The 26065-nt window shown below is 52.7% G+C and overlaps 1 protein-coding gene across 2 annotated transcripts in view; it reads left to right on the top strand.

Moving 5' to 3' along the window:
• The window catches only part of SH3BP4 (SH3 domain binding protein 4), a 33997-nt gene extending 9818 nt beyond the window's left edge, over positions 1–24179 (top strand). The window contains exons 1-5 of one of the 2 annotated variants that reach the window (XM_053982762.1): positions 2939–2972; positions 12038–12234; positions 14070–16432; positions 22244–22432; positions 22750–24179. In XM_053982762.1, the coding sequence (XP_053838737.1) occupies positions 12117–12234; positions 14070–16432; positions 22244–22432; positions 22750–22974 (2895 nt within the window). In that variant the 5' untranslated portion in view covers positions 2939–2972; positions 12038–12116 and the 3' untranslated portion in view covers positions 22975–24179. Of the gene's footprint in view, positions 1–2938; positions 2973–12037; positions 12235–14069; positions 16433–22243; positions 22433–22749 lie in introns of those variants that run through there. The other variant, XM_053982761.1, reaches the window with a different exon arrangement.
• The last annotated feature ends 1886 nt before the right edge of the window (positions 24180–26065 follow it).

Raw genomic sequence — 26065 nt, 5'->3', positions numbered from 1 at the left:
AGTGCTCCTGCCTGGAAAGCTCCCAGCTCATCCTCAGCTCCAAAACAGTGCAGAGTCCCAGCATCTCCCTGATTTCTTTCTTCTTCTGTGCATGGGAATAATTTGGAAGCAGAGGTCTGAGCCTGTCCATGGAAATCCCACACTCCACAGTGCTGCAAACACTTCTGCCTCACTTCTGCCTTTCACCAGAAAATCCTCATCCCCCTTCCTGCACAAAGAATATGTGAGTAATGCTGGAGAAATTTGGGATGAGGCCCAGCAAACGATCGGATATCCGGCTAAGCAGGGCTCTGACTTTTACACTGAAAGCTCCCAGATGAACAAATGCAGCAGGAGGAATGGCAGATTTTGAAGGATTATATTTTTCTGGTGGTGCTCTGTTTTATCTCTCTCTAAATCTTCACTCTGTGAAACTTGGGAATGGCTTTTTTTACTTTTTTTTTTTTTTAATCACCTCAATATATTTGTTTTATGCTCGAGTAATAACACATTTCCCGTCGTTCTGTTAAAAGCGGAGCTGATGGTATTTAAAAATAATACTGGTGCCAGTTGTCTTGTGATGCACATCATGTGTTCTGGCTGGAAATGTTGTTTACTGGGATCATGCATGGCCAAAAAAAAAGCTGAATTCACTGCAAAAAGTGGGTTGTTGGGAGGTTAAAATGCCAGTGGATGTTGCCCTAAGGAATAATGGGTGATGGTGTCTGTCTCCCTTTTGGTTTTCTTTCCTCCTTCTGGACCCTGCTGAAAAAGTTCCCATTTTGTTCCTGTTGATCGAGTACTTAAGTCATTCTTCTAAATATAAATCTCTCCTGATGCGTCAGCTGTGCCTGGGATTTCACTTCTTTTATGTGGCACTTCAAGCAAGTTTTAATTAAAAAAAAAAAAAAGAAAAAATAAAAAAAAAAAAAAAGAAAAAAAAGAAGGAAGGTCCATCTGCATTGGTTTGATATTTAGGGAGTTTTTTTCCCTCATCAGGAGCATGTCTAATTCCAGCCTGACCCTGAAAAGTCCTGCAGGCTGTATGTGGCCATCAGCTGGTTGTGCTGGAGAGCATCCTCAGCTCCTGGAAAGTTCTAGCTATGTCCTGCTTGGAATCAGGGAATGGTTTGGGTTGGAAGGGACCTGAAAGCTCACCTCATTCCAGGACAGGGACACTTTGCACTATCCCAGGTTCTCCAAGCCCCATCCAACCTGGCCTTGGGTCCAGGGGCAGCCACAGCTGCTCTGGGCAACCTCTGCCAGGGCCTCCCCACCCTCACGGGGAGGAATTCCTTCCCACTATCCCATCTCTGTCAGTTTAAAGCCATTCCCCCTTGTCCTATCCCTCCAGGCCCTTGTAAATCATCTCCCATTCCCTGGAATTCCAGGTCTTTTCCTCAGGGTTGCTCTCAGTCAGTGCTGCTTCTCCTGGCAGGGCTGTCCCATCACTGGCACCAACATCTGCTGGATGTGACCAACAACGAGATACGGAAGAGCTTGATCCTAACAGGGAAAAAAATAATGTGGGATGTTGATGTTGCTGTGGAAGGGGCTGAGAACAGGAGGTGGTGTCTGGGCAGGTTGGTGGAGGTGCCATGGATTTGTCTTCTCCAGCCAGGAGCCTGCTGCTTGCAGCCCCGTGTTTTGGGTCTGGAAATGAAGAACACATCGCTGTGGTTGTCAGAGCAGCCTCTGAGCAGAGCTGGTGGTGGGACTGAAGCTGTTTTCCACAGGAATCCATAAATGGAGGGGGCTCTGTGCTGCTCACAGGGAATGTGCCTGCTGACCCAGGGTCTGTCCCGGAACGCGTGGGGATTTTTAACCTCAGTTTAGCCCTTGCTCTTTGAAAAGAGGTGTTCTTGTCGAGACAGAGGATAAGCTTTGGGGTCTGATGTGTCCCCTGTGTGGCTCTCAGTGGCTTTGTCTTGTTTCCTCTAATTTGGCCCAAGACCACCCCCCTTATCACAGCTGATAACGCTTCACCCCTAATTCAAGCTCCAAAACCCCAGAATTTAGCTCTGTGCTGTCTTACGTATGGGAATTGAGCAGCCTGGTCTGGTGGAAGGTTTGTTTGCCCACGGATGGGCAAAGAAGGGTTTTAAGGTCCCTTCCAACCCGAACCCTTCTGGGATTCTGTGAAATCTCAGTGGGAATGAATGGAGCACGTGGCTCTGGGGCTCCAGCAGGGAAGCTCTGAGGTTCCTCTTGGGCCAAGAGAAGCCAGGGCAGGTTTGTCTCCTTCCAGCCTTGCCTGGGGCTGACTTCTTGGGGCCAGCAGAGAGGGAATAACTTGTCCTCTGGAAACATTCCCTCTGTGGTGGCTCGGAGTTGTCCCTTTTTTTAGGGACACTCCTGTGTCTGATGCACACGGGGGAGGTGTCTTGTCCTTGCGAGTGCAATGCAGAGTTGTGGAGGTTACTTCACTCAAGCAATGAAGCTCTGCTTTGAGCAGGGAACCACCTGCCGTGGCTCTAGGATGACTTTCAGGCATCATTTTAATTTTGCCTGGTGACTAATGCTGCCAAAAAAAAAAGTGTTTGAGATTCAACCCTGCTCCGTCCAGCAAGGAGAGTTAATTTTGAACAAAGGTTTTTGCCAGATTTGCATCAATTACTATTTTTGTGCCAGAGCATCTTGCTAAATAACGAGCATCTATCCCCAAAATGGCTGAATTTTTTGCCAAGCGTTGTGTCCAGGCCCAGAGAAGCAGCTTTGCCATCACACAGGGTGGAGGCTGCAGAGAGGAGACTTTGGCTCTCTTTGGGACCGCGTTAATCCCAGCACGGGCCTCCCGTGTTCTTAAACTGACGCAAAGCTGCAGTTCAAAGTGCGTGTCTTTGTTTGCAGATAAAGCCTGCCCATAAACATTTGGGGCTTAAAAGTGATGAAATTGGTTTCTTATCAGCCATCTGACCCACGGTCATGGGACTGAGCAGCTCTTAACCTGGCGAGACCGAAACAACAAAACCCCGGAGCTCTGACAGATGGAGGTGGGTGGTGTTGTTTTGGGTTTTTTTCCCCTTCATGGCACTCCTGATGCTGTGGAAAACGCTTGGAGCCACTGCTTGGATGCTGTCTGACCTCCCTCAGCCCCAGGTTGAGTTAATTTGCAGGTTGCACGGAGTCTCTGTGCAGTCTGATGGGCTTTAATTTCGGGGTAATTAATTAAACAAGCATGCGTGGTGTTTGCTCTTGTGTTGCATAAACAGCAGCCGGTTTTGGTGCATCTCAGGCACCCTCCTGGCTGCCAGAGGTAGGTGTCTGCACCTGGAAAGCTCATTCCCACCCCTGGAGAAGCTCTAAGCGAAATTGAAGTGAAGATTTGTGCTGCTGAAAACCACCTAAAATGAGCCACATGGTCTTTGTGTCCACGTAATGGGTGTGGTGTTCAAAGCATGCTCTGGATGGAAGCAGGAACACTTTCTGGGATGGGTCTGCAGCTGGCTGGGTTTGCAGGTGAGATCAAGCCTGAGGTCCTAATCCAGGCTTTTGTTGGTTTAGATCAGATATTAAGAAGAAATTCTTCCCTGTGAGGGTGGCAAGGCCCTGGCACAGGTTGCCCAGAGCAGCCGTGGCTGCCCCTGGATCCCTGGAAGTGTCCCAGGCCAGGTTGGACAGGGCTTGGAGCACCCAGGGGTAGTAAAAGATGTCCCTGCCCATGAGACAAACTTAAAGGTCCTTTCCAACCCAAGCCATTCCACGATTCTCTCATCTGTCCTCACATCCTCTTCCCACTTGCATCATCACCTGGGAGTTTGCTCTCCAGGTATCTCTGCCCTCTTTCTCACATGGAAATCCCTGGTTTGTGAGATTGGGTCAAACATGGAGCATCCCATGATGTGACCAACCCCCATCTTTCCTTCCCATGGAAACACCATCAACTCCAGGAAAGGGTTAAGCTGCTTAAACCCAGGTGTCCCAGGCAATCTGGTTTGGGAATGTTTACCAAAGAGGAGCTTAAAAAACCCTGCTGTTTTGAGGGAATTCTTTGCAATGTGCTGATTCTGTTTGTTTCTGCTCAAAGAGAGGAAAGAAAGGAGGATTTTGGCTCCTGTCAGCATTTTCAGCATAGCTGAGGGTGTCCTGTAATCCAGCAGCAGGGCAGTGATGGATTAATCAGGAAGGTGTGTTAGAAAATTAAACCAAGGGGTGGTTTTGCCCCAGCTTGAATGAGTTCTTGGAATCCAGAGAGGTTTCATTGATCGTTGCTTGGTCTCCAGGTGGCCAGTTGGGAACAAAACCACTTGTTTTTCCCAAAAATGGACCTCCTGACTGAGGATACCTGGAGATGGATCAATCTTGGTGGAGTACTTGGGCTGGGAGAGCTGCATGGAGTTGTCTGTGTTGACCTGCTGGGAGCTGCCTCGTCTCTGGTGGTCTACAGCTCATCTCTGGAGCTTTGTGTTGCCCTCTCCACACCAGCTGTGGTGGCAGCCTGTCCAGCCAGCAGCACGAGTGACTTTCTTGTGCCTGCCCTTCTCTGGCCATGCTGGTGGGACTGGTTTTCCAGCCAGGAACAAGGAGAGCACGTGGCGTTGCAGCAGCTCCTCTCCGTCAGGCAAGGGCAGAATCAGTGAAGGGTGATGGGGACAGGGCTCTGAAGTGTTGATGCAGTTAAAGCTCTGTCATCACCTCCTCTTGGGGAAGCTCAGCAGTTCAGGGACTTTGGGTTTTGACAGCTCTTGAAGGCCAAATTAGCATCCAAATTATCCGAGGAAGGGGAAGCTGCTGGGACTGCGGCTGGAGGGTGGGAAGATAGCAAGCTGCTCCAGGATTTTCTCAATTAGTGCCTTTTGCCTTCAAGCTTCCAGGATTTTCTCAATTTGTGCCTTTTGCCTTCAAGCTTCCTGGATCTGGTTGATTTGAGATGGGGAGGAGGGGCTGAGTGGCCCCCCTTGGGTGATCATGAGATGGTTCTTGCAGGACCCACAGGGGTGAGAAGCTGTTTCCCCTCCTTTTCACTTCCGTGGTTTCCCTTACTCTGCTCTTTGTGGGTGTTGGCCTGAGATCTCTTGGGTAATCGTGGTGTCTGTGTGCATTGTCCTGGTGATTCTGGCAGGATCTTTTTCTTTAAAAGTGTCTTTTTGTGGCTCTGGAAATCTGGGATTCATTTCTCTTCCACCACCGATTGCCTGTGTGAGCTTGGGCTGTTGCCTGATCCAGCTCAAATCTGAGTTTCCCTGCTTTGAGAGATGTTTGATCCATGCTTTTGGCCCCAAGCATCCTTCAGGAGCAGTCTTGCTTTGGCTGCTGGCCAAGCTCTTGGGCTTGTGAAGGACTTTGGAGGGGCTGTGAGGGTTTGGAGGAAGACAGTTCTCTCCTGGACTCCTGTTCCATCCAAGGGTTTTAAAGCTTGAGTTTATGGCTTTTATGTTTACCTCCTGTGGGAGCACAGCACTGGATGTGACTTTGGGTTTTCATGGTTTTGTTGGTCCCCGTGGGACTTGTCTGGATTCAACTCCTTGCCCTGCCAGAGGAGCATCCATCCACAGCTCCCTGTTAAAAAGGCAGAACCCCTTTGGGAGTGCCCTGCCTGAATTAGGAAATGGGTTTTTTTTTCTCTTGGAAGAACATTGGGCAGAAGCAGGGGCAGGATGGACCAGGACTGAACTCTGCCTCTTCTGATATGAGGGCTGGTGGACATCAGACAAGAGCCTGTTCCTGGTGGAGATGAGTTTTCCATTGCCTTCCAGCCCATCTGTGCAGTTCCTTGCTGTAGGACACTGTGGAGACAAAAATGTCTGTGGGTTCAGGGAAACACTGACCAAGCCCTCCCCTGGGCAAGAGGTCCAGGCGAGGCTGCAGGATGGTCCCCACTGAGGTCTCCTTTGATCTCACTGCTTCACCAAGAGATGTTTGGGCAGATACCACCTCTGGGTTTTTAACTGGCTCTCAGGAGCGCAGGAATCCGCTCCTGGGGAGCGCCTCGCTCTCCGAGCCGGCATTCCGGCAGCATCCGTTGCACCGAGGACTCTCCCACTGCTGACATCCCTCTGCCTTGGCTTTTTTGGGAATGCCTGAGGGCGTGGCTGGTCTTGCAGCCCGTGGTAGTGTTGAAACCCTGGAAGCAAGTCTGGCTTTCTTTGCTTCCCCCTGTTAGTTACCAGGGTGGGCGTGCATGTGATGGTTTTGTCGCTGTGGAGCGGGAGGACCTGGGCTGTTGTCCCAGGAAAAACTTTTTTGTGTCCCTGAAAACCTCACAAGAGCTCCTGCCCTGTGCAGCACCTCCAGCACTTCCAGGTTCTTTAAACCTGTGCCACACCAGCAGCGTTTTCAGGGATTTGGGGTAGGCTTTGAGGTTGCTGTGGATGCTCGAGGGCGGTACCTGCATCTCCAGGACCCTCCTCTGCCGTGGCATCAGTGCTGGGCACCAGCAGGAGGTCCTGCAGGGAAAACTCCCTTTTCCCACCTTCAAGACTAATTTATATTTGAGTCTCATGTAGCTGGTGATGGATATCCAGGGGGAACTTGTGCTCCAGAGTGGCTGCTATCAAAGGAAGCTCTCCCATCCTGCTTTGCCTGTGGAGGATGGCACCCCCAGCAGGGAGGCCGTGACGGACACCAGGCACCAGCACGCACGCAGCCAAAACGGCCTTCATTCCCCTCCCTTCTCCATCAAACTGGCCATGCTTGGCTTGCCCTTGCCTGGCAGCAGGAGCTGAGCCAAGCTGGAGCTCGAGGGCAGGATTTTTCCGTGGGGCTTGGCAGGGAAGCGCAGGGCACGGCGTGGCGCGGGGCCGGGCTCCGCTGCCGCCGCGCTGGGTGCAGCCGTTCCCACATCACATGGTGGGAATGGGCTCCACAACAAACCCCTGGGACGTGAGGGTGCTGCAGGAGGGATGGGAGGTCCCGATGCTTCCACAAGTCCCTTCTTGTTTGCTGGAAAAGGGACTACAAGCGCCGTGTGTTGTGCTCCTGGCAGCTCCCGGGAGGCTCGTGCTGGGACGGACGTGTGAGTTCACACCAGGGTGTTCTTTCTGGTACAAAGAGCTGGTGTTTGGTGTTGTCTTAAGGGGTGGTTTTATCTTTGCTTGGCTTGGATGGGTTTTTTCTTTTTTTTTTTTTGGAAGATGAAAGCGTTGGCTTCAGCGGTGGAGGAGGAGGAGGAGATAAGAGAGAGGCAGTGGGGTCAGGAATTACTGATGGGCATGGCTGGCATCAGGCTTGGAGAACGCTCAGGCCGACCTTCTGAGGGGAAAATCTCAACAGCAGCCAGCTCTTCCCCACCCATCCCCTCCAGCAAGGCTCATGGAAGACACCTGGATCACCGGGAGATGAGCCACAGGCTGATCTGTTCCCTGCCACCGGCCGCTTCCAAAGCCTTCCCAGCCTTGCAGGAGGCTGCAGAGGACCTGTGTGGGGCTGTGCTGGTTTTTAGGCTGAATTTAAGTTGCTAGTTTCAAGGACATTGTGTTTTTTCACCTGCCTGAAGATCTGTCAGTACAAGCATGGGAAAAGGAGGGAATTCTGAGCTGGTGGGATCATTTTCCACTGGAGGGAAGCCTGTGGAGCAAGGGCCAGCGTTGTGTTGTGTCATAGCCATGAGGGAGATCTTGAAGGTGAAGAATTCACAGGGCACAACCAAGTTCCTAAAGCAGGTTGTTTACTAAAATTTGGAAGTTTCAGTCACTCTGGGGCTTTTTACATCTTCTTTTGTAGGACCTTGCACCTTGAAGTGGGTTGGTGTCATCTGGCACTCCCTGAGCAGCTCCCTCAGGGCTGGGGTGTCCCTGGGGTGTGGAGGGGGTCTCTTCTCCATCTGCTCCCATGGATTTGAGTTGCTTGGGGTTTTGTGATTGATAAAAGCAACATTGGCAGTAAATTCATTGTGTGGGACAAGCGTTGTGGGGAGCGCTGTGGCTCTGGGACACGAATTCCTCCCTAGAAGTTTAAAGTTGCTCATGTCTAAGCAAAGCCGACTGTTTTTAAAAGAAACCTCCAAAAACACTTCTATGTTTGTAGGAGAGCCAGAGGACTCAACTTTGGAGAAAGAAAAAGCAAATTAAAAGCCATAAAGCAGCAAGTGCCTGGAGTTGATCTTGGCTCTGCTGTGGAGGAGAAGATGATGAGGAATTGATTGGAAGCTCCTCCTTTTTTTTTTTTTTTTTTCCCAATTTTCAATTTGTGGCCTAGGGTAGGGTGGGAGATTTCCCCTGAGCTTGCACCCCAGTCTTGTGAGGCTTTCAATGGATTTTCCAGGGAAAACAGGGGTGCAGGGTGGTCGTTATGGCAGAGTTGATCAGTCTTGTGTCACGGCAGCTCCTGTTCCTTGTGCTTCCCACGGACATGGACGTGCCCTGGTGGGATGGACCCTGCAGCTCCAGGGAGGGCTGGGAATGTGGCGTGGGCAGGGATGTGCACTGCTCTCTTTGCTGCTGGCAGCTCCTTGGCTGCACCTGGAAGGACCTGGCTCCATCTCCAGCCCTGCTGGTGCTTGGTACCGCCCAGCCCTGCCAGCCCTGCTGGCTCTTATCAGCCCAAATTCTTGGCAGCCAGGGATTTCCCCTCACTGAGGCTCCTGGAGGGGTCCTCTCCCACCTACAGCACAGTCAGTGCTTGTTGGAGAGGACCTTCCATTGGCCAGCAGCAGATGCTGCTTCCCACCCTCGGGCTGTGCACTCTTGGGTGTTCCCGTGGTTTTATTGCCTTTCTTTGCTCCAGGACGTGGGTTTGGTATTTTTCCTGGGATTGCTTTTCCCTGTCCAGCATGGCTGGGTGCCCGTGGTGTGTCTTTGATAGCTCAGCGTCCAGCCAGAGGTGGGTCCATCCCATAATCCCACCGGGATGAGCTTGGAATGATGGCTGGAGCTGGGGAGGACGGGGCTCTGCCTGTGCCAGGAGGTCTCGGGGAGCTCCCCGGTTGGATTTCTGGGATAAGTTGTACCAGACATTTTGCAGAAGTTATTTTTAACCTTTTCCGCGCCACTGATGCTGCAGCTGGGATGCTGAATGCTGTGCGTTTCAAGTGCTGCAGGAAAAATTTGGTTTTGTTTTTAGTGAAGTTTTAGTGTGTGTGTTTTTTTGGTTTTTTTTTAGTAGACGTGACACTGTCACCAGCCCCAGACCTGCTGCTGCACCATGCCTGGTGGGACCTGAGGGAGCAGCTGGAGCATGTTTAGGTTGGGTTTTAGGAAAAGGTTCTTCCCTTCCACAGGGGCACTGACCGGGCTCCCCAGGGAGAGCTAAATCCAGGGGCAGCACCATCCGTGCCAGGAAGCTGTGAGGATGCACCCATGGAAATCTGCTCACTGGGGCTGCCCTAAAGCTTTCTCCAGCTCCCAGCAAAGCCTGCTTAGGATGTGGGAAAGAAAAACATAACCTCTGTGGGGCCCTGATGCAGGCAGCTGGATTTGTTGGGATGGGGGGAGCAGGCAGCACGTCCCCCTGGCTCCTAGGGCTGGATTTGACCCTGCAGCATTCTCTGTCCCTCATAGGAGGGGAAAAAGCAGCGTGAAAAGCAGGTGTGGGTGTCTTTGAGGAGATGCTGGCGCTGTCAGGGTGTGCTCTGGTCGCCCACTGGTTTCCTTCCCCCCACCATTCATTTTGGATGCTGTTTGTGGCTTTGGGTAAACAGATGGGGCTGGGTTTTTCCCTGGTCTATATTTAACCCCAGGCTAAATTTAAAGCGCTTTCAGAGGAGTTTGCAGACCATTGTCTCCGCGATTTCTAAACAAATCTTGCCCCTTCCACCCTTTGTTTCCCCCCACTTAACCCTTTTATCCTCACACAGCCTGAATTCGAGGGTTGCTGGTTACCTCTGCATTCAGAAGCATTTTGGGTCCATCCCCAGCTCCAAAACAGGGCTCTCATCCCAAACCCAGCCGTGGGGGGCCTGGCCCCCGTCCTTCAGTGTGTGCATCCCTGCATCCAGGAGGGACAGACAGAGCCAGGATGCTGCTGTCAGGAGAGGAAATACCTTTCCATTATCTCTGGTTTGTGTGTAGATTCCTTTTGAGGCCTCAGGGTTCTATGCAGAGGGGATTTTTCCAGCTGTTTCTCCACACAGCCACATCTGTCAGAGACCTTTAGCAGGAAGCTTCCCATCTCCTTATGTAAATAGAGGGAGGGGGAGCATCCCTGCACATTCCAGGCTTGTGGATATGTCAGTGAGCACTGTCAGGGCTGGAGCTGCCATAATTAATATAAAATTCATTTGATGCTGGACCAGCAGGCAGGTGTTTCAAAAGGTATTTGTGGCTTACACTTGGTCTTTTTCCTACTTTGTGCAGAGCTGCCCAAGCAGGGGGGTGGATTTTGGGATGCCGCAGCGGTTTGATTTTATTTTTTTTCTTAACAGCATTGTGTACAAGAATTGCCAAAATCGGTGAGGTGTGGGGTCTCTGGAGGGAGGTGCTGTGTGTTTGGGGTCTTTAAAGCTGCACTCCCAAATGGCATTAATGGGTGGATGGTGAATGGTGCCAGCCAAGGGGAGCATCCTTCCTCCCTTCCTCGCTTCCTGCTGGAGCTTCCTGCTGCTTATTCCTGCTTATTCCTTTGTCCTGCCCCTGGCAGCAGCTCCAGGTCCCCTCTCTTACCTGTCCCAGCTCTGATAAGCTCAGCCTTGACTCAAAGCCTGGTTTCCCTGTGTTTATTCCCTGCCAAACCCTTTCCCCTTGGATTGCTCCCAGCAGGACCCGACAGGAGGGGAGGCTCTCCTTGAAGGGGAAATGTTTGCACACAAGTTCTCCCTTCCCTTTTCTGGCTGCAGCCTGGTGCATCCCTTCCAGCCAGCCACATTCCCGGCATACCAGCCCTGGGGATGGCTTGGGAAGCATTTCAAACAGGCTGGAGTATCTCCTGCTTAGGCTCTCCCCTGCAAATTTCCTCTTGCTGCATTCCAGAAAAGGGCATCAAATCCTTCAGGACTTGCTGTTCCCCCTCACAGTGCTGGAGGAGACATCAGCTCTGTATTCCCACCTAAGGAATTTGGGTCTGGCTGTTGTTTTCTGTTAGATTTCATTTTTCAAGCAGAGGGAGGAAAAGAAGAAAAAAAAAAAAGCATAGGAGGGGGAGAAAGGAAGAACAGCATTAGCAGTGGATGAAAATCCCTTTGTAAAACAAGGGATTTGGATATAACTTTTAATTAAAACTTCAATGGTTAAGGCCTGCTGGTGTTTTGCAGCCAGGCTGGAGTTTTGTGGCAGCTGTGAGGGAGCAGGAGGGAGGGGCTGAATCCAGAATTTCCAGGATGATCCCAGGTACGTGGACAGCATCCCTGCTGCCTGGTGCAAACCTGGAGTAGCAACTCATGGCTCAGCTGTGCTCCAGCCGTGCCTTCAGCCTTCCCTGCTTGTCCTGGCCCATCTGGCCACTGTCCCAGCTCCAGAGGACACGGGTGACGTCAGGGGAGCTCTTGCCCATGCTTGCATCAGCCACGACGTTGGTGGTCGGAGTGTCCTGTGGGAACGGGCTCATTTTCCTCTCAGCTCCAGTGGGCTGATGCAGCTGCTCTTCCACAGGGGCTCTGGAAGTGTTTTTGCAAGTGCTTCTGGAAAAAAAAGGAGGAAAAATTTTATTTTTCCTTTATTTTTATCGTATTTGGTGCAGGAAGGGATTGTTGCTCTGCCTGGTTGGGTGAGGGGAGAGATGCGGGGAGCAAGTGGGAAGAGCCATTCCACATTCTAGGAGATGCTGCAGTGGGAGAAAGGGATGTGACCCATTTGAACAGGGAAAAAGCCCAGTCCTGTGGGTCTTCCGTGCTCCCACAGCAGCACAGTGCTCGGTGGTTCTATAATTGTGTTACAGCAACCTGCAAATGCTTGGGAAGTGGGGAGAAGGACCAATTCACAATGCTGGGAGCAGCGTATTCCCAAAAAAACTCCTAAAGGCCAGCGGGCTGCTTCACATGGGGTTGTGTCCAGCCTCGTGCAGGACCAGGCTGTCCTTGCTCCCCAGGGGTCTGTAGGCAGTGCTGTGGTTCCTGGGAGCATCCGGGTTGTGCTCCACGATGGTTTAAGGAGGACGGGACAGGCTCTCCTGTATCAGCAGCATGGGATCAGCATGTGGGGGCACCCGGAGCCTTTCTAACACCCTGGCCTTTGTCTCTCTCCCCCAGGCTGGTTCCCCGAGGTGACACCGGGGTCCCCATCGCCGGCAGAGGGGCCATGGCCATGTAGTGCCCGCCAGGAGCGGAGATGGCAGCGCAGAGGATCCGGGCGGCCAACTCGGGAGGGCTCCCGCGGTGCAAGTCCGAGGGGACGCTCATCGACCTGGGCGAGGGCTTTGCTGAAACCGCGCTCTGCGACGTCAAAGGTGCCTGGGGATCACCCCCCCTCCTCATTTCAGGCCCGTCCCCACCCCTGGGAGGGCTCGGTGACACCAGCAAGGTGGTGACAAAGGTGTTTCCCTCTCCCCAGCGCTGGGAGCCTGCAGGTTGCTCCTCCAATAATCCTTTTTTTTTTTTTTCTTTTTTTTCCACCTCTTATTGCTTTTTTTTTTTCCTGCCATGTTTTCCTTTTATGCTGTGTTACCCAGCATAAAAGCCATGGTCAAGTGGGAGGGGAATTGCTGCTCCTCTGGCAGGAGAGCATCCCAAGGAAAAAACTCCAGGTGGAAGCTGGAGAGCGCTGAGGGCCTTGAAAGTAAACAGGCACAAAGGAGATTGTTTTTGCAGGTGTAGCACCTGAACATCAAACACTTGCTGCAAATTAGATGTGTTTTAATGCAAAAGTAGAAATTGCTGCTCCTCTCCAAGGGGTTTCAGCACATCCCTGTTAACCCCTGCATGCCCAGCTGGAGGGACAAGGGAACAGCCACTTGCCTGTCTGATCTGACACCAAAAATGCTCCATCCTGCAGGATGACTGAGTTAACAGCAGCTTCCAACCTAGCAGGCTGCCAAAATAATTCCCATTTAGAGTTTCTGTGCAGTTTTCCACTGGGTGAATGTCCCCACACCTTTGCCTGCTGGCAGATGAGCTGTTCAGGATGGGTACAGAACTCTTCTCTGAATGCTCCATCCCCAGGCTATATTTGAAGGCCTCTCTTTGCTCAGCTGTATCTTCCCTTGCCTTGTTGTTTCCGTGGGTAAAAGAAGTGCTGCCAGCCTGGGAGTGGAAACTGCAGGGATGTGCAGTCTGAGCTCCCATCCCTTTGTCTCCCGGATTTTAAGGGCTTCCTGTGTTTCCTAAACTCCCTTTTCCTCCCAGAGAGCTCTCAAGCCTGTTGAAGCAGGTGCTGTCCCAGTTCCCCTTGCAGCTCCCTGTTGGTGAAAATCCAGCTTTCCTTGTTTTCTTCAGACTCTCTAGGGAGAGAGCACACATTTAACCACTGATGGAACATCATCTGCAGCTTGTTTTTAGTGCTTTTTACAGAAACACGTCCTGAAAATGAGAGCAAAGCCAATAAATAGGGTGGCAGTGTGGGCTCAGCCCAGCCTGGGTGTAAATTGGGATCCCCTGGCAGAAAACTCTTCCACTGGCACTTCTGCAGGGGAGGTTGAAGATGCTGCCAGGACCAGAACAGAAGTGTGGGAGGGAGGTGTGGGATTCTGTGAGGGTTCAAAATGGGTAACCTTCTGAACCACAGAATGGTTTGATTTGGGAGAGACCTGAAAGCAGGGACACCTTCCACACAGTAGCCCAGGTTACTCCAAGCCCCATCCAACCTAGCCTGGAACACTTCCAGGGATTCAGGGGCAGCCACAGCTCCTCTGGGCATCCTTCAGTTGTGCAGGAGAGGGGTTACAGCAGAGCAAGAGGTCTTTTAGCCTGTAGGGAGAGTTACCTTGGGTTTGGATGAACCGTTTAGGGAAGAGAGGTGTGAATGTACCAGAAATAGTGGAGTTTTCTTGAAAAAAAAATATGAAGAAAAATACCTCCAGGCTTGAGAGGCTGCCCAGGGAATCAGTGGACCTGCAAGTGTTCAGAAAACACATAGATATGGCACTTGGGGACATGGCTTAGTGCTGGGTTAATGGTTGGACTCGACGGTCTTGGAGGCCTTTTCCATCTTCAATGATTCAGTGATCCCAAAGCTACCTTCATCACTTAAAACAGCGTGGAATGGTGACCTGGAAAGAAGGGCTCCAAGTCAGTGGTGGCTCTGCTGAGCATCTCTCACAGTGCTGTCTCCTCCTTGCCTCTGCAGTGCCTTCTCCCAGTGCCTTGCTGGTAGACAACCCCACGTCCTTTGGGAACGCGAAGGAAGTCGTAGCGATCAAGGATTACTGCCCCACAAATTTCACCACCTTGAAGTTCTCCAAGGGGGACCACCTGTACGTGCTGGACACGTCGGGAGGGGAGTGGTGGTACGCCCACAACACCACGGAGATGGGCTACATCCCGTCCTCCTACGTGCAGCCCGTCAACCACCGCAACTCCTCCCTCACCGACAGCGGCGTCATCGACAATCTGCTGGAGAGCCCTGATGAGGGCGTCAAGGAGTTGGACCTGCTCGGGGAGTGGACTGATGTGAAGAGAAACTCTGCCAAATCCTACCACAACAACCCCTTCCTGAACGGAGTGCAGACCAACCCGTTCCTGAATGGGAGTTTGCAAGCAGCGCCCGGCTCGGACAAAGAGTCCGACTCCAGCGTGGCCGTGGATTTGTTGCTCTTCGACACGGGGGCTCCCACGTCGGCTCTCCCCGGTTCGGCTGCCAACAGCAGCCTGGGGAACCTTTTTGATGAGTTTCCCTCCACAAACAGGCTGGATGTGGAACAGCCCGTGAGAAGGGACAACCCCTTCTTCCGAAGTAAGCGCTCCTACAGCTTGTCCGAGCTGTCTGTCCTCCAGGCCAAGTCGGACGCGCCAGCATCGTCAGGTTTCTTCAGTGGTTTAAAGTCTCCCACCCCTGAGCAGTTCCAGAGCAGGGAGGATTTTAGGACAGCGTGGCTGAACCACAGGAAGCTGGCTCGGTCTTGCCATGACTTGGATTTGCTCGGCCAAAATCCTGGCTGGGGTCAGACGCAACCGGTGGAGACCAACATCGTGTGCAAGCTGGACAGCTCCGGCGGGGCCGTCCAGCTGCCGGACACCAACATCAGCATCCGCGTGCCCGAGGGCCACGTGCGCCCCGGGGAGACGCAGCAGATCTCCATGAAGGCCATGCTGGACCCGCCGCTGGAGCTGAACAGCGACAAGTGCAGCACCATCAGCCCCGTCCTGCAGATCAAACTCAGCAACATGGAGGTGAAGACCTTCATCGTCCTGGAGATGAAGGTGTCGGCGGAGGTCAAGAACGACATGATGAGCAAGAGCCTGGTGGGGCTGCAGTGCCTGCGCAGTGACATGAAGGAGGGGCCCTACACGCCGATGCAGCTGAGCTATTCCTACGGCGACACGATCCAGGTGCAGCTGGAGAACCTGGAGCCCTGCATGTACATCGCGGCTGTGGCACAGGGCCAGAACATCCTCTACCCTTACACCGTGTGGGATTACATCAGCAAGAAGATCACGGTGGGCGTCTACGGCCCCAAGCACATCCACCCTTCCTTCAAGACCGTGGTGGCCGTGTTCGGCCACGAGTGCGCCCCCAAGACGCTGCTGGTCAACGAGGTCACCAGGCAGTCCCACAGCCCGGCTCCCGTCGCCCTGCAGCTCTGGGGGAAGCACCAGTTTGCCCTGTCCCGGCCCCAGGACCTCAAGCTCTGCATGTTCTCCAACATGACCAACTACGAGGTGAAGGCCAGCGAGCAAGCCAAGATCGTCCGCGGCTTCCAGATGAAGCTGGGCAAGGTCAGCCGCCTCATCTTCCCGATCGCGTCCCACGACCCCAACGAGCTGTCGGACTTCACGCTGAGGATACAAGTCAAGGATGACCAGGATGCCATCCTGACCCAGTTCTGCGTCCAGACGCCCCAGCCGCCTCCAAAAAGCGCCATCAAACCCACGGGGCAGAGGCGGTTCCTGAAGAAGAACGAGGTGGGGAAGATCATCCTCTCCCCTCTGGCTGCCACCGCCAAGTATCCGGTTTTTCAGGACCGGCCGGTGTTGAGCCTAAAGTACGGGAAGCTGCTGAAGACGGTGGTGAGGCAGAGCAAGAACCACTACTTGCTGGAGTACAAGAAGGGAGACGTCATAGCCCTCCTCAGTGAGGAGAAGATCAGGTTGAAAGGCCAGCTGTGGACCAAGGAGTGGTACATTGGCTACTACCAGGGGAAAATTGGCCTTGTGCACACCAAAAACGTGCTGGTGGTCGGGAAGGTCAAACCCAGCTACTTCTCTGGGCCGGATCTCACCACCAGCCTGCTGCTGGAGCAGATCCTGAGGCCCTGCAAGTTCCTGACCTACATCTATGCCTCGGTGAGGACTCTGCTGATGGAGAACCTCAGCAGCTGGCGCTCCTTCGCCGACGCCCTGGGCTACCTGAACTTGCCGCTCGCGTTCTTCTGCCGGGCGGAGCTGGACAGCGAGCCGGAGCGAGTGGCCTCCGTCCTGGAGAAGCTGAAGGAAGACTGCAACAGCGTGGAGAACAAGGAGAGGAAATCTTTCCAGAAGGAGCTGATGACGGTGAGTCGGAGGCCTGGCGAAGGGGGGTTTCATTCCTGCCTCTGCAGAGGGATCGGGGGAGGTGGCAGTTTCTTAATTCAGTATTCAGAGAGTGAAGTCCATCTTGAAGGTCTTCTGAAGACTGCTGGGCGCTGCCAGGCAGGAGTCCAGCCCTGTGGTTGGTGGGATCTTGGTTTGGCAGGATCGTGGCAATAATGAGGGATGCACTGAGGTGCTTGGAATTGCAGAATCACACCATGGCTTGGGTTGAAAGAAACCTTCAAAGCTCATCCAGTCCTTCCCCCTGCCATGGGCAAGGACACCTTCCATTGACCCAGGTCACTCCAAGCCCTGTCCAACCTGGCCTGGAACACTTTTCAGGGATGGGGAGCCTTGTTTTTTTTTGTTTTTTTTTTTTTTGAATGGCACCTCTGAGCTGGGATGTTTTATGCATTACAAATGGAAATGTGTAATACATTACAAATGGAAATGTGTGACTTGCTCCATGTCCTGAAAGGAATTTGGGAGGAGCGCTGCCTGCCAGTATTTCTAGGACGCCGCTAGCAAGTAAATCCCTCACAAAATATCATCTCCACGATGGTTTCTAGCATTTCATAGGAAGTGAGCCAAAGAAAATACGGGACAAAATGTCTGGGAGAGATTTGCAGCTCTCTCCTGTTCCATGCTGTCCCACAGGAGCAGAATAACTGAGTTATGGAGAGCAGCATGGTTTAAAATGTCAATTGGATTAAGGAATAGCGGCGGCCTTGCTTGGCAAAATGAAATTATGGCAAAAGGGGACTGGAGCTGGATGAAGGAGTTCGGTTCCCACACTCCTTTTAGGGAGAAGGGAGGACTTTAAGGATTGAGTAGAAGGTGTTATGAAGGGTATGGAATCCGTTGTTATTCGTAGAAATGTTGTCTGGAGAGTTCCCTGTGCCGGGTGCCACTCTGGGGCCTGTGGGGCGACATTTCAGCTTTGACTTTCAGCTTTCAGGTCGTGCCACCAATGCTGCTTCTCTTGCAGGGTTCTCCTGGCCATCAGTGACCCTTTCCTCACCCAGGACTGGAAAATCCTCTCTCTGGCCCCCCTGTTTCCTCCAAGGGAGGGTTTGCTCCTTTAATCATCAGGCTCAATGATTGTTGGGATGAAATCCGTGCTGCTCTTGCTGGAGGCTTCTGGGAGCTTTGTGCTGTTTGCTTTACCTGTTTGCAAACCCCATGGGTGTTGTTTTTATCTCTCCCCTTTGTTTTCAGGGATCCCAGGCAGTCTGTAGGTCATGGAGAATCCTCACGGGGAGACAAAGGGAAAGATAAGGCTCAAGGGAGCTGCTGACTCAAGGGGAGGGCTGGGAGCTGCAGGAAAACATCCTGCTCCCCTGTGGCTGTCAGGAGAGCAGAGTCCCAGGGCAGGTTTTATTCTCCTTGTTTCTCTAATCCTGTTCTCTGTGAGGCTGAGCCTGTGGATAAAGGATGAGCTCCCTTCTTGGTGGAGCATGATGCTGCTTCCAAACCCCTGGCTGCCGTCAAATCCTCCTTAGCCTATGGAGAAATTAGATTGAGCCTACTGAAAGAAGAAAGTAATGATGTTTCAGGGGATGGCAATGGAGCAGTAATGGATTTTATTGTGTTTAAATCTGATTTTATTTGCAACAAATGGACTGGCTTTCTGGCAAGAGGAACCAGCTGCACTAAGCTCCAGTGTGGCCATTTCAGCTGAAAGTTGGTTGTCTCCCCTCAAAAGCACCGGGAAGGGAGAAGTAGAAGCAGGTTTATCAGTGTTGAGTACACAAAACGCCAGTGGCAGAGTCGTGCACCAGCAGCCAAGCAAGGAAAAGCCTGGTCATGATGACTGGTTAATCAGTAATCTGCCTTTAATTGCTACTTCTCTAATCAGGCACTAGCACTGGGGTGTGAAGGTAACTCAGGGGGATGTGGCTCAGGAACTACTCAGCAGAGAGGGAAAGCTCTCCCTCCCTCCTCTCTGCCCCTCGGAAGCAGGCAGCACATGGATGGTTTGGATAAAAAAGCTGGGCGTGGATTCAAGAAGATTTCATTGCCCCTGGTGCTGGCCCGTGGGGTTAGACCTGCCCTGAGACACAGCTTTTCTCCCTCTCTGGCTGCGGAGAGGCTCTCATTTATCATCCTTCCAACAGACACTGCTGTTGGGAAAAACAGGGCTCTGCTGGGAATGGCCCCTGGCACGGCAGCAGGGAGCTGTGCAGAGGAAACTGTGAGCTTGTTCTTCTCCAGGCTACTTGTAAAGGTCACACAGGAGATGAGCTTGGGATATATTTTTTTTTCCCCTCCCATTGTTTTGTTTGCTCTGACTCCCGGTATCCAGGTATCCATGTGCTGCTGCCTGTCTCCTGCCAAGAGTTTCTGCTTGTCCCTGGTGTGTGCAGTTCTCAAAGAGCTGCTGGGGGGGCTGGAGCTGTCCTAAAGTCCTGCAGGTCAGGGTGTCCATGGCTTTGGGTTGGAAGGGACCTTAAAGCCCATCCCATTCCACCCCAGGTTGCTCCATGCTCCAAGTCTGGCCTGGGACACTTCCAGGGATGTGAACCCACATCTCTGAGCAACCAGTGCCAGGGGGGCCTCACCACCCTCAGCGTGCTCAGATACAGGTGGGCATCATGTCCAAGGGAATTACCCCATGGAGACAGTGCAAGGCTTTATGAGGTAAAAGGAAAAAAATGCAGTATTTAAGGCTGAGAGTGTGTATTTTAAACATGCGAGATGATTTTGAAGGTGGTGACAGCCAAAACAGTGAGTGAGAGAGATGTTTGATGCCCAAACAAGGGTTATTTTGGGGAACACTTGTACAGAGTCAACTTTTTTGGGTCAAAACCTGACCTGTATCCTAGAGGGGATGATGAGCCAGGAGCATCCTCTCACCCCCTGGGGCTCATGGTCTCCTTGGTGACACGGCCTTTATCCCCCTCCCCGTGTTTGAGGAAGTCCCAGGGGGGAGCTGTTTTCCTCCACAATGCTGCTTTCCTTTATTAGGAAATGGGATTCTGCATTTCAAAGCTGGGATGTAAATTCAGCCTCCCCTGGATGCCTTTTAAGTTGAGGTGTTTCTGCTTTGAACTGGGATTTGAATATCAAACACCCTCTTTGCTGGGCTGGCGGAGCCGGTTCCTGGCTGCTCCCAGGGGAATAAATAATACACAATAAATATTTCCAAGGGCTCCAGCAAAGCACAGCCCAGGTCACACCTGGGTGGTGAGGGATGGAGACACAGTGAGTGGACCCAGCTATCCTGGAAGGCTTGTCCAGGCCGAGGGAGGAGGATGGAAAAAATCGTGGCATAATCCCACTGGAGGATTAAGTCTGCTGAGCTAATCCCAGTGTCTCGCCGCTGTTTCCAGTAATATTCCCCCTCTGGCTGCCACCTCGGCATCTGTGATGCCTCGCACCCCATCCCCACGTGGCTCTGGTGCTGTCCCAGTGTCCTGTCACCTCTGCCCGAGTGTCTGGAGCTGCCAGGGCACAGCAGGTTGGTGCTGCGGCCCTCAGTGGGTTTCAGGGTTAACCAGACTCATCCATGTCTCCCAGAGTCGTTGTTTTGAGTGATTTTACAGTTCTTTGATGAGGTGGCCTCCCGGGTGTTTTCCTTGCTGCTGTTTTGTTGGAGCAGGAGCAGGAGAATCCATCTCCTGCAGCTCCGTCCTTCTTCACCCTGCAGCGCTCCTGGCTCTGGGCGCTGCCTCTGACCTCGGGCAGGAGCTGGGAGCAGCTCCTCATCCTGCTCTCCTAAATGCCAGGCTCTGCATGGAACTGGGATCCAGCTGCCTGGAAAGGCAGGTTTGGGGATGCTCAGTCTGCCCCTTCCTTAGGACCCTCCAGATCCCCCGCCTGGAGAGGGAGAGCTGGATCCAGAGAAGGAGGAAGATCCATAGGGGGAGCTGGATCCAGAGAGGGTGGAGGATCCAGAGAGGATGGAGGATCCAGAGAAGGAGCAAGATCCAGAGGGGGAGCAGGATCCAGAGAGGAGGGAGGATCCAGAGGGAGAGCAGGATCCAGAGAGGGAGCTGGATCCAGAGAGGATGGAGGATCCAGAGAAGGAGGAAGATCCAGAGAAGGAGGAAGATCCAGAGAGGATGGAGGATCCGGAGAGGGAGCAGGATCCAGAGGAGGAAGATCCAGAGAGGGTGGAGGACCCAGAGAGCGAGCTGGATCCAGAGAGAGAGCAGGATCCAGAGGACGAAGATCCAGAGAGGGTGGAGGATCCCAGAGAGGGAGCAGGATCCAGAGAGGGAGCAGGATCCGGAGAGGGAGCAGGATCCAGAGAGGGTGGAGGATCCCAGAGAGGGAGCAGGATCCAGAGAGGGAGCAGGACCCAGAGGGGTGCTGATCCGTGGGCTGTAGGAGAGGAGGCAGTTCTGGCGCAGGTGTGTGAGATGTAAACGCTCCTCCGTGTCCTTTTCCAAACCAAGTGCGTGCGCCTTTGGATGGGTTTTCCTTGCTTGTTTGACAAGGGGGTTTGTGGCCTCCCTGGCTCCCACAGGAAGCCGTGTCAGCACTTTGGAGGAGCAGGCACGTGCTGGGCTGCAGCTGTGATTAGAACCCAGCTCAGCTTTAAGCTGGGAGCAGATAAGGGGAAAACCAACGTGGTGCATTTGCTTTGCAAATCGCTGGAGTGGTTTCAGATGTTCCCATCTTCCCTCCCCCAGCTGTCCCCCTGCAGTCTCCAGTGGGAGGATTTAACCCTTCTTTGCCCCAGAGGCAAACCTGGATTTGCCCAGATCCCTGTGTTGGGAGAGGATGTCAGGATCCAGAGGGGCAGAAAGGTGGATTCTGGCCGCTTCAGGAACCACCTTATCCTTGTGATTTCCATAAGAACCGTCCCTGTGCTGCTGTGAAGGAGTGGGTGGGGTCTGTTTGCTTGATTTCCACTTTTAAAAACATCAAAGCCCCTCCTGAGGTTCAGGGTGGGATTTGCCCAAGGTCTGGGCTTGCTGCTGCTGGGACTGTTGTGGTCCAGAGGCTCTGGCAGAGGCTGTGGGAGCCCTGGGGAGGGGGATGATGGTCCTGGCAGTCAGATCCCATCCTCTGAGAATGAACACTGCCATTAAACCCTTCCTTTTCCAGGGCTGCACTGGGGCTTCTCCCCTACAGCAGCTTCATCCCACTCTGAGGGGATTTTAATGTGATTTGACACTTCAAGGCAGGAGCTAACCACACTCCATCCCTTTTTTGCCTGCTTAAGTCATTCCTACCTAGAAAACCCAGACTGATGCAGTTGCTCTTTCCACTTCAAAACCATTTATGGAAGATCTCAGCTTTTAGGACAATAAATGATGCAGGAAGAGGAGGAGGAGAAGAGGAAGAACATCCCAAGCTGAGCAATGGTCCTGTAGTGCCAGAGTCTTCACCTGGGTCTCACCCCAGTCCACCCCCTCACAGGGCTGATGTCCAGGTCCCATCCTAGAATGTCCTGGTCGTGCCTTGCCCACTGCTCTGAAGGATCCTGCAGCTCTGGGGTGGAGTCTGGATTAGTTCTTTTGATTAAAAGCATCTCTTGATTAAAAGCATCTGTTGTCCTCAGCCCCTGGGATGCTTTAAACTGCTTAAGGTGGGGCCTGGACATCTCGGGGGCGGGGGGGCTGCCTCGAGAATGAGGCCGCAGACCCCATCCAGAGGGGTCGAGCACTTTGTCCAGTGAATGGGATTATTCCCTTGCCAAGCCTGCTGGCCTAATTGCCCCAGCTGTCGCTAAAAAGGAGGCAGGAGGAATTTTTGGGATGCTCCCGGCGAGGGGGGGAGGAGTTCACCACCCACCCACCCCTGGCCTTGACTCCGTGCTTGCTTTTCCCCCGTGTCCTGCAGGCCCTGCTGAAGATGGACTGCCAGGGGCTGGTGGTGCGGCTGGTGCAGGACTTTGTGCTGCTGACCACGGCCGTGGAGGTGGCCCAGCGCTGGCGGGAGCTGGCCGAGAAGCTGGCCAAGGTGTCCAAGCAGCAGATGGACGCCTACGAGGCGCCGCACCGCGACAAGAGCGGCACGGTGGACAGCGAGGTGAGAGCAGGCGCGCCCGGCCCTCCGCAGATCCGGGAATTCCTGCGGCTGGAAAAGGCCCTCAAGGCGTTGGGAGTCCAGCCCCGGAGCCGGCACTGCCAGGCCCGCCGGGTTAATGGTTGGGCCCAATGGTCTTAAAGGCCTTTCCAACCCGAACAATTCCACGTTTCTCTGGGGAGATTCCTCCGGAGCGCGCTCCCCTTGGAGGATCGCAGGGATCTGAGGGTGCTGGGGGGGGCTGTTTTCCTGGGAATGTGCCCGTTCTGGGATGCTGGCTGAGCTCTGATCCCCTCTCACCCGTCCCCCGCTGTCCCCAGGCCATGTGGAAGCCGGCGTACGACTTCCTGCTGACCTGGAGCAGCCAGATGGGGGACAGCTACAGGGACGTCATCCAGGAGCTGCACACGGGGCTGGACAAGATGAAGAACCCCATCACCAAGCGCTGGAAGCACCTCACGGGCACCCTGATCCTCGTCAACTCCTTGGACATGCTGCGGGCAGCCGCCTTCAGCCCCCAGGACCACGAGGATTTTGCCATCTAGCCCGTGTTTGTCCACTTCTCCTTGGCTGGGAATTTTTTTCCCCCTCCCCCCTCCCTTTCTTAAGCAGTTGACTTTAAGGAGGAAAAAATGGAGGTTGCTCTCCCCTGGGTTTGAAGAGGGCAAAGTTTGCAAGTTCTCCACCGGGACTGGAAATCAGCAGGAGGTATCCCACCCTGATGGGAATTCATCTGGAAGGGGATGGCTTTTCATCCAGTTAAACTATTTCTTACTTAAAAAAAAAAACAAAAACAAAACAACTTTCAAGAGGGCAAGGGATGGGTAGGGGTCACGTTTTCTAGGCATTTACAAATAAAAGTCTAATTTTTGTAACGAGCAGTAAAAGTTCTGACCACGTTGGGGAGGGGTGGGGGAAGCTGTGGCTGGTTTTAGGTTGTCAAAAGTGCTGTGAAATGATGGGGTTTGAGACAAATATGAGTCCTCTAAATATGTATTTTAAGAGGAAGCACAGTAAATGCCCTTCCCCCCTCACCCCCCCCCAGGTTTTGGGCTACCAGCTGTGACTAAAGCACCACAGGAACTTGGGCTGTCCCCAAATTTGGGATGTGCTCAGCCCAAGCAGCACCTTGCACCAAAAAAGACCTTTTTTTTCTTTTTTTTTTTTAATTTTATTTTCTTTTATTCACAGGCCCTATGAGCATTTTGGTAGGTTTTTGGGTTATTTTCATGTCTCTGCAGACGTGGATTTTCTTGTTTCTGGCCAGGGAGTTGCCTGTTCCTGTTTTTTAACCAGGAGGAGCTTCTTCCCTCCTGCATGTGGTGCAGGAAGAAACTGAGATTTGGGGCTCGCCAGAGACCTCAGGAGATGGATCAGGAGGATGGTGAGAGTGAATCAAAGTCCCCAGGTGCTCCTGCTCTGGGGAAGAGGCCAGAAAGGGGGAGGAAATTGTTGCCATCCAGATAATCCCTCTAGAGGAAAGAAAAAAAAAAAAAAAATAGGGACAAGAGAGACTCTTTCTCCTGATTTGAAATCTGAGCTCACTGGGGATGTTCCAGGTGCTCTTTGCCATTGATTTCTAATTCTTCAAGGCTCCTCAAATCCAGTTGATCTTGTAAATAATCTTTGCTATAAACCTGGTGCCAGAAAATTCAATATTTGTGTCACCCAGTGCCCGTATTATTTTTCTCCTCTTCCTTTTAAATCTGAGTTTTTTTGAACACTTCTTTTCCTCTCTCTCTGCTCCCCAGCTTTCCAATATTTCACCTAGGAGGGAAACAGAAAGATTATTTTAAATGCAAAGGCTCCTTTTAGTGAAAAGCTGCTACCAGAGGATGTGTAAAGGTTCTTAAAGGGTGATTTTTTTTTTTTCTTTGCAGGTTAATTAAAAAAACAGTGGAAGAAAAAGAGTAGGAAAGGCATCTGGTGGAGGGAATGGTGTCTTTTCCTCTTCCCAAAATCCCATCCTCAGAAGTGATCGCTCTCCATGGACCCCACAGTAGCACCTTAAATTTCTCCTTTAGGGCCTTTAAGGGGTTTCCTCTGCCACTCCCCATAGCCCAGCCCCTTTCCCCCTCCCTGGTTTTCCATGCAGGAGCTCCAATCCCTGGTCAATGAGGGTGACCTCCAGGTGCAGGCAGCAGGAAGCCTTTCCCCCAGGATTTTACCCAAATCTGGGCTTTCTTTTTTTTTTACTCCCCCTTCGTTTTTCTATCTACCTCAGGTGCTCTGAGTACCCACCTTGGCTGCCTCAAGTACCCTGGGCTCAGCTCCTCACCACCCTGTGCCCTCCCCAGACCCTTGGGACCACGGCCAGCACGTTTTGGGGCCTGTGGGATGAGGCTGCATTAATTTCTTCCCATTTTTGGTCTGAAATCCGGTCCTTCCTCCCGTGCTGGGACTGGGAATGTGTCCCTGAGGTGCCTTCTGAACTAAACATCAAGGCCTTCTCCCAAAAATCTGTTTGGGTTTTGCATTGCCAGCCTTGTGCAGTAACTGGTTTTCGTTCTTATTGTTAATGGTCCTTTTTTTAAAGAATTTTTTTGGGAAAAACCCATTCCAATTGAAGCTGTTAGCCTCCAGTGGTCCCGCTCAGATGTCACCTGCTGTTGTCTCTTCATACCAAAGCAGAGTGGGATTAATTTAGTGGGGTTCCCACTGTGCCAACACCCAGAGCCAATGGTCCTCAATCTCATCTCTTCCCTCAGCCTTTCCATCCCACTGTCTCCAGGGTGGCTGGAAACGATCTCACCTCCCAGACTGCTGCTGATGCTCAAGCTCTAGGCAAGGAACTTCCCAAAGTGGGGCAAGGTGGGGTTGCAGAATTTGTTTTGGCACAGAGGAGTTTTCCTGGTTGTTTTCTGGCTGGAGAAAACACCCTTGTGTTCAGCCAAGGCTGTTGTGGTGCTCCCAGTCCCAGTGGAGGTCAGATCCCAAGCCAGGGAAGGGAAATATTCAGGTTTCTGCTGGGGCTCTCAGGCCCCTCCTGCCCTGCCCCAGCTCTGTGGCGTGGGCACAGGTGATGCCCCACCATGGATACCCTGCTCTGGGAAACAGGGACACCAGCCAGATGATTTGGGGAGTTCCCCCTTGGCTTCTCCCCTGCTGCCTGGCTCCCTGGAATATTTCAGCTTCAGGGAAAGAAAGGATTTGGCTTTTTATTCCTCAGGGAACCAAATCTTCAGCACGGGTCACCTTGCAAATGCATCCCCACAGCATTTTCTCCTCTGCTTCAGCCACCACAAGTGAAGGATCATCTTCCATGGGCTCATGCAGCACCAAAAGGCCGAGGGAGAGGTGTCGGGAGCGGAAGGGAGAGGAAAGTCACCCCATGGTTATCGGGGTCTCCACACAAAGCGGAGTTTGCAGGGAAATCTGGAGCCTGTGACGCGACCCAGGAGCTCTCTGGGTGTTTGTTTTCATCCCTAGAAATCCCTGCTGAAAATCACTGGATTTGCTTCCTTCCCAGCTCTTCCTTAAAAGCCTGTTGTGGATTAACTGGACACGGTGTGAGGAGCTGGCTGTGAGTGCTCACAGGAGCAGGGTGGCTCCCAAGTCTTCCCCAGGTTTTTCTTTAGCCACCGAATCCCTCCCTGTCCCCTGCATCCAGCCTCCTCTGGGGGCTCTGTTCCCATG

The sequence above is a fragment of the Vidua macroura genome, chromosome 7 (genome assembly GCF_024509145.1).
Source record: "Vidua macroura isolate BioBank_ID:100142 chromosome 7, ASM2450914v1, whole genome shotgun sequence".
In the NCBI taxonomy this organism is placed as follows: Eukaryota; Metazoa; Chordata; class Aves; order Passeriformes; family Viduidae; genus Vidua; species Vidua macroura.
The sequence above is the reverse complement of the archived record's forward strand: the minus strand, read 5'-3'. Positions and strand labels throughout refer to the sequence as shown.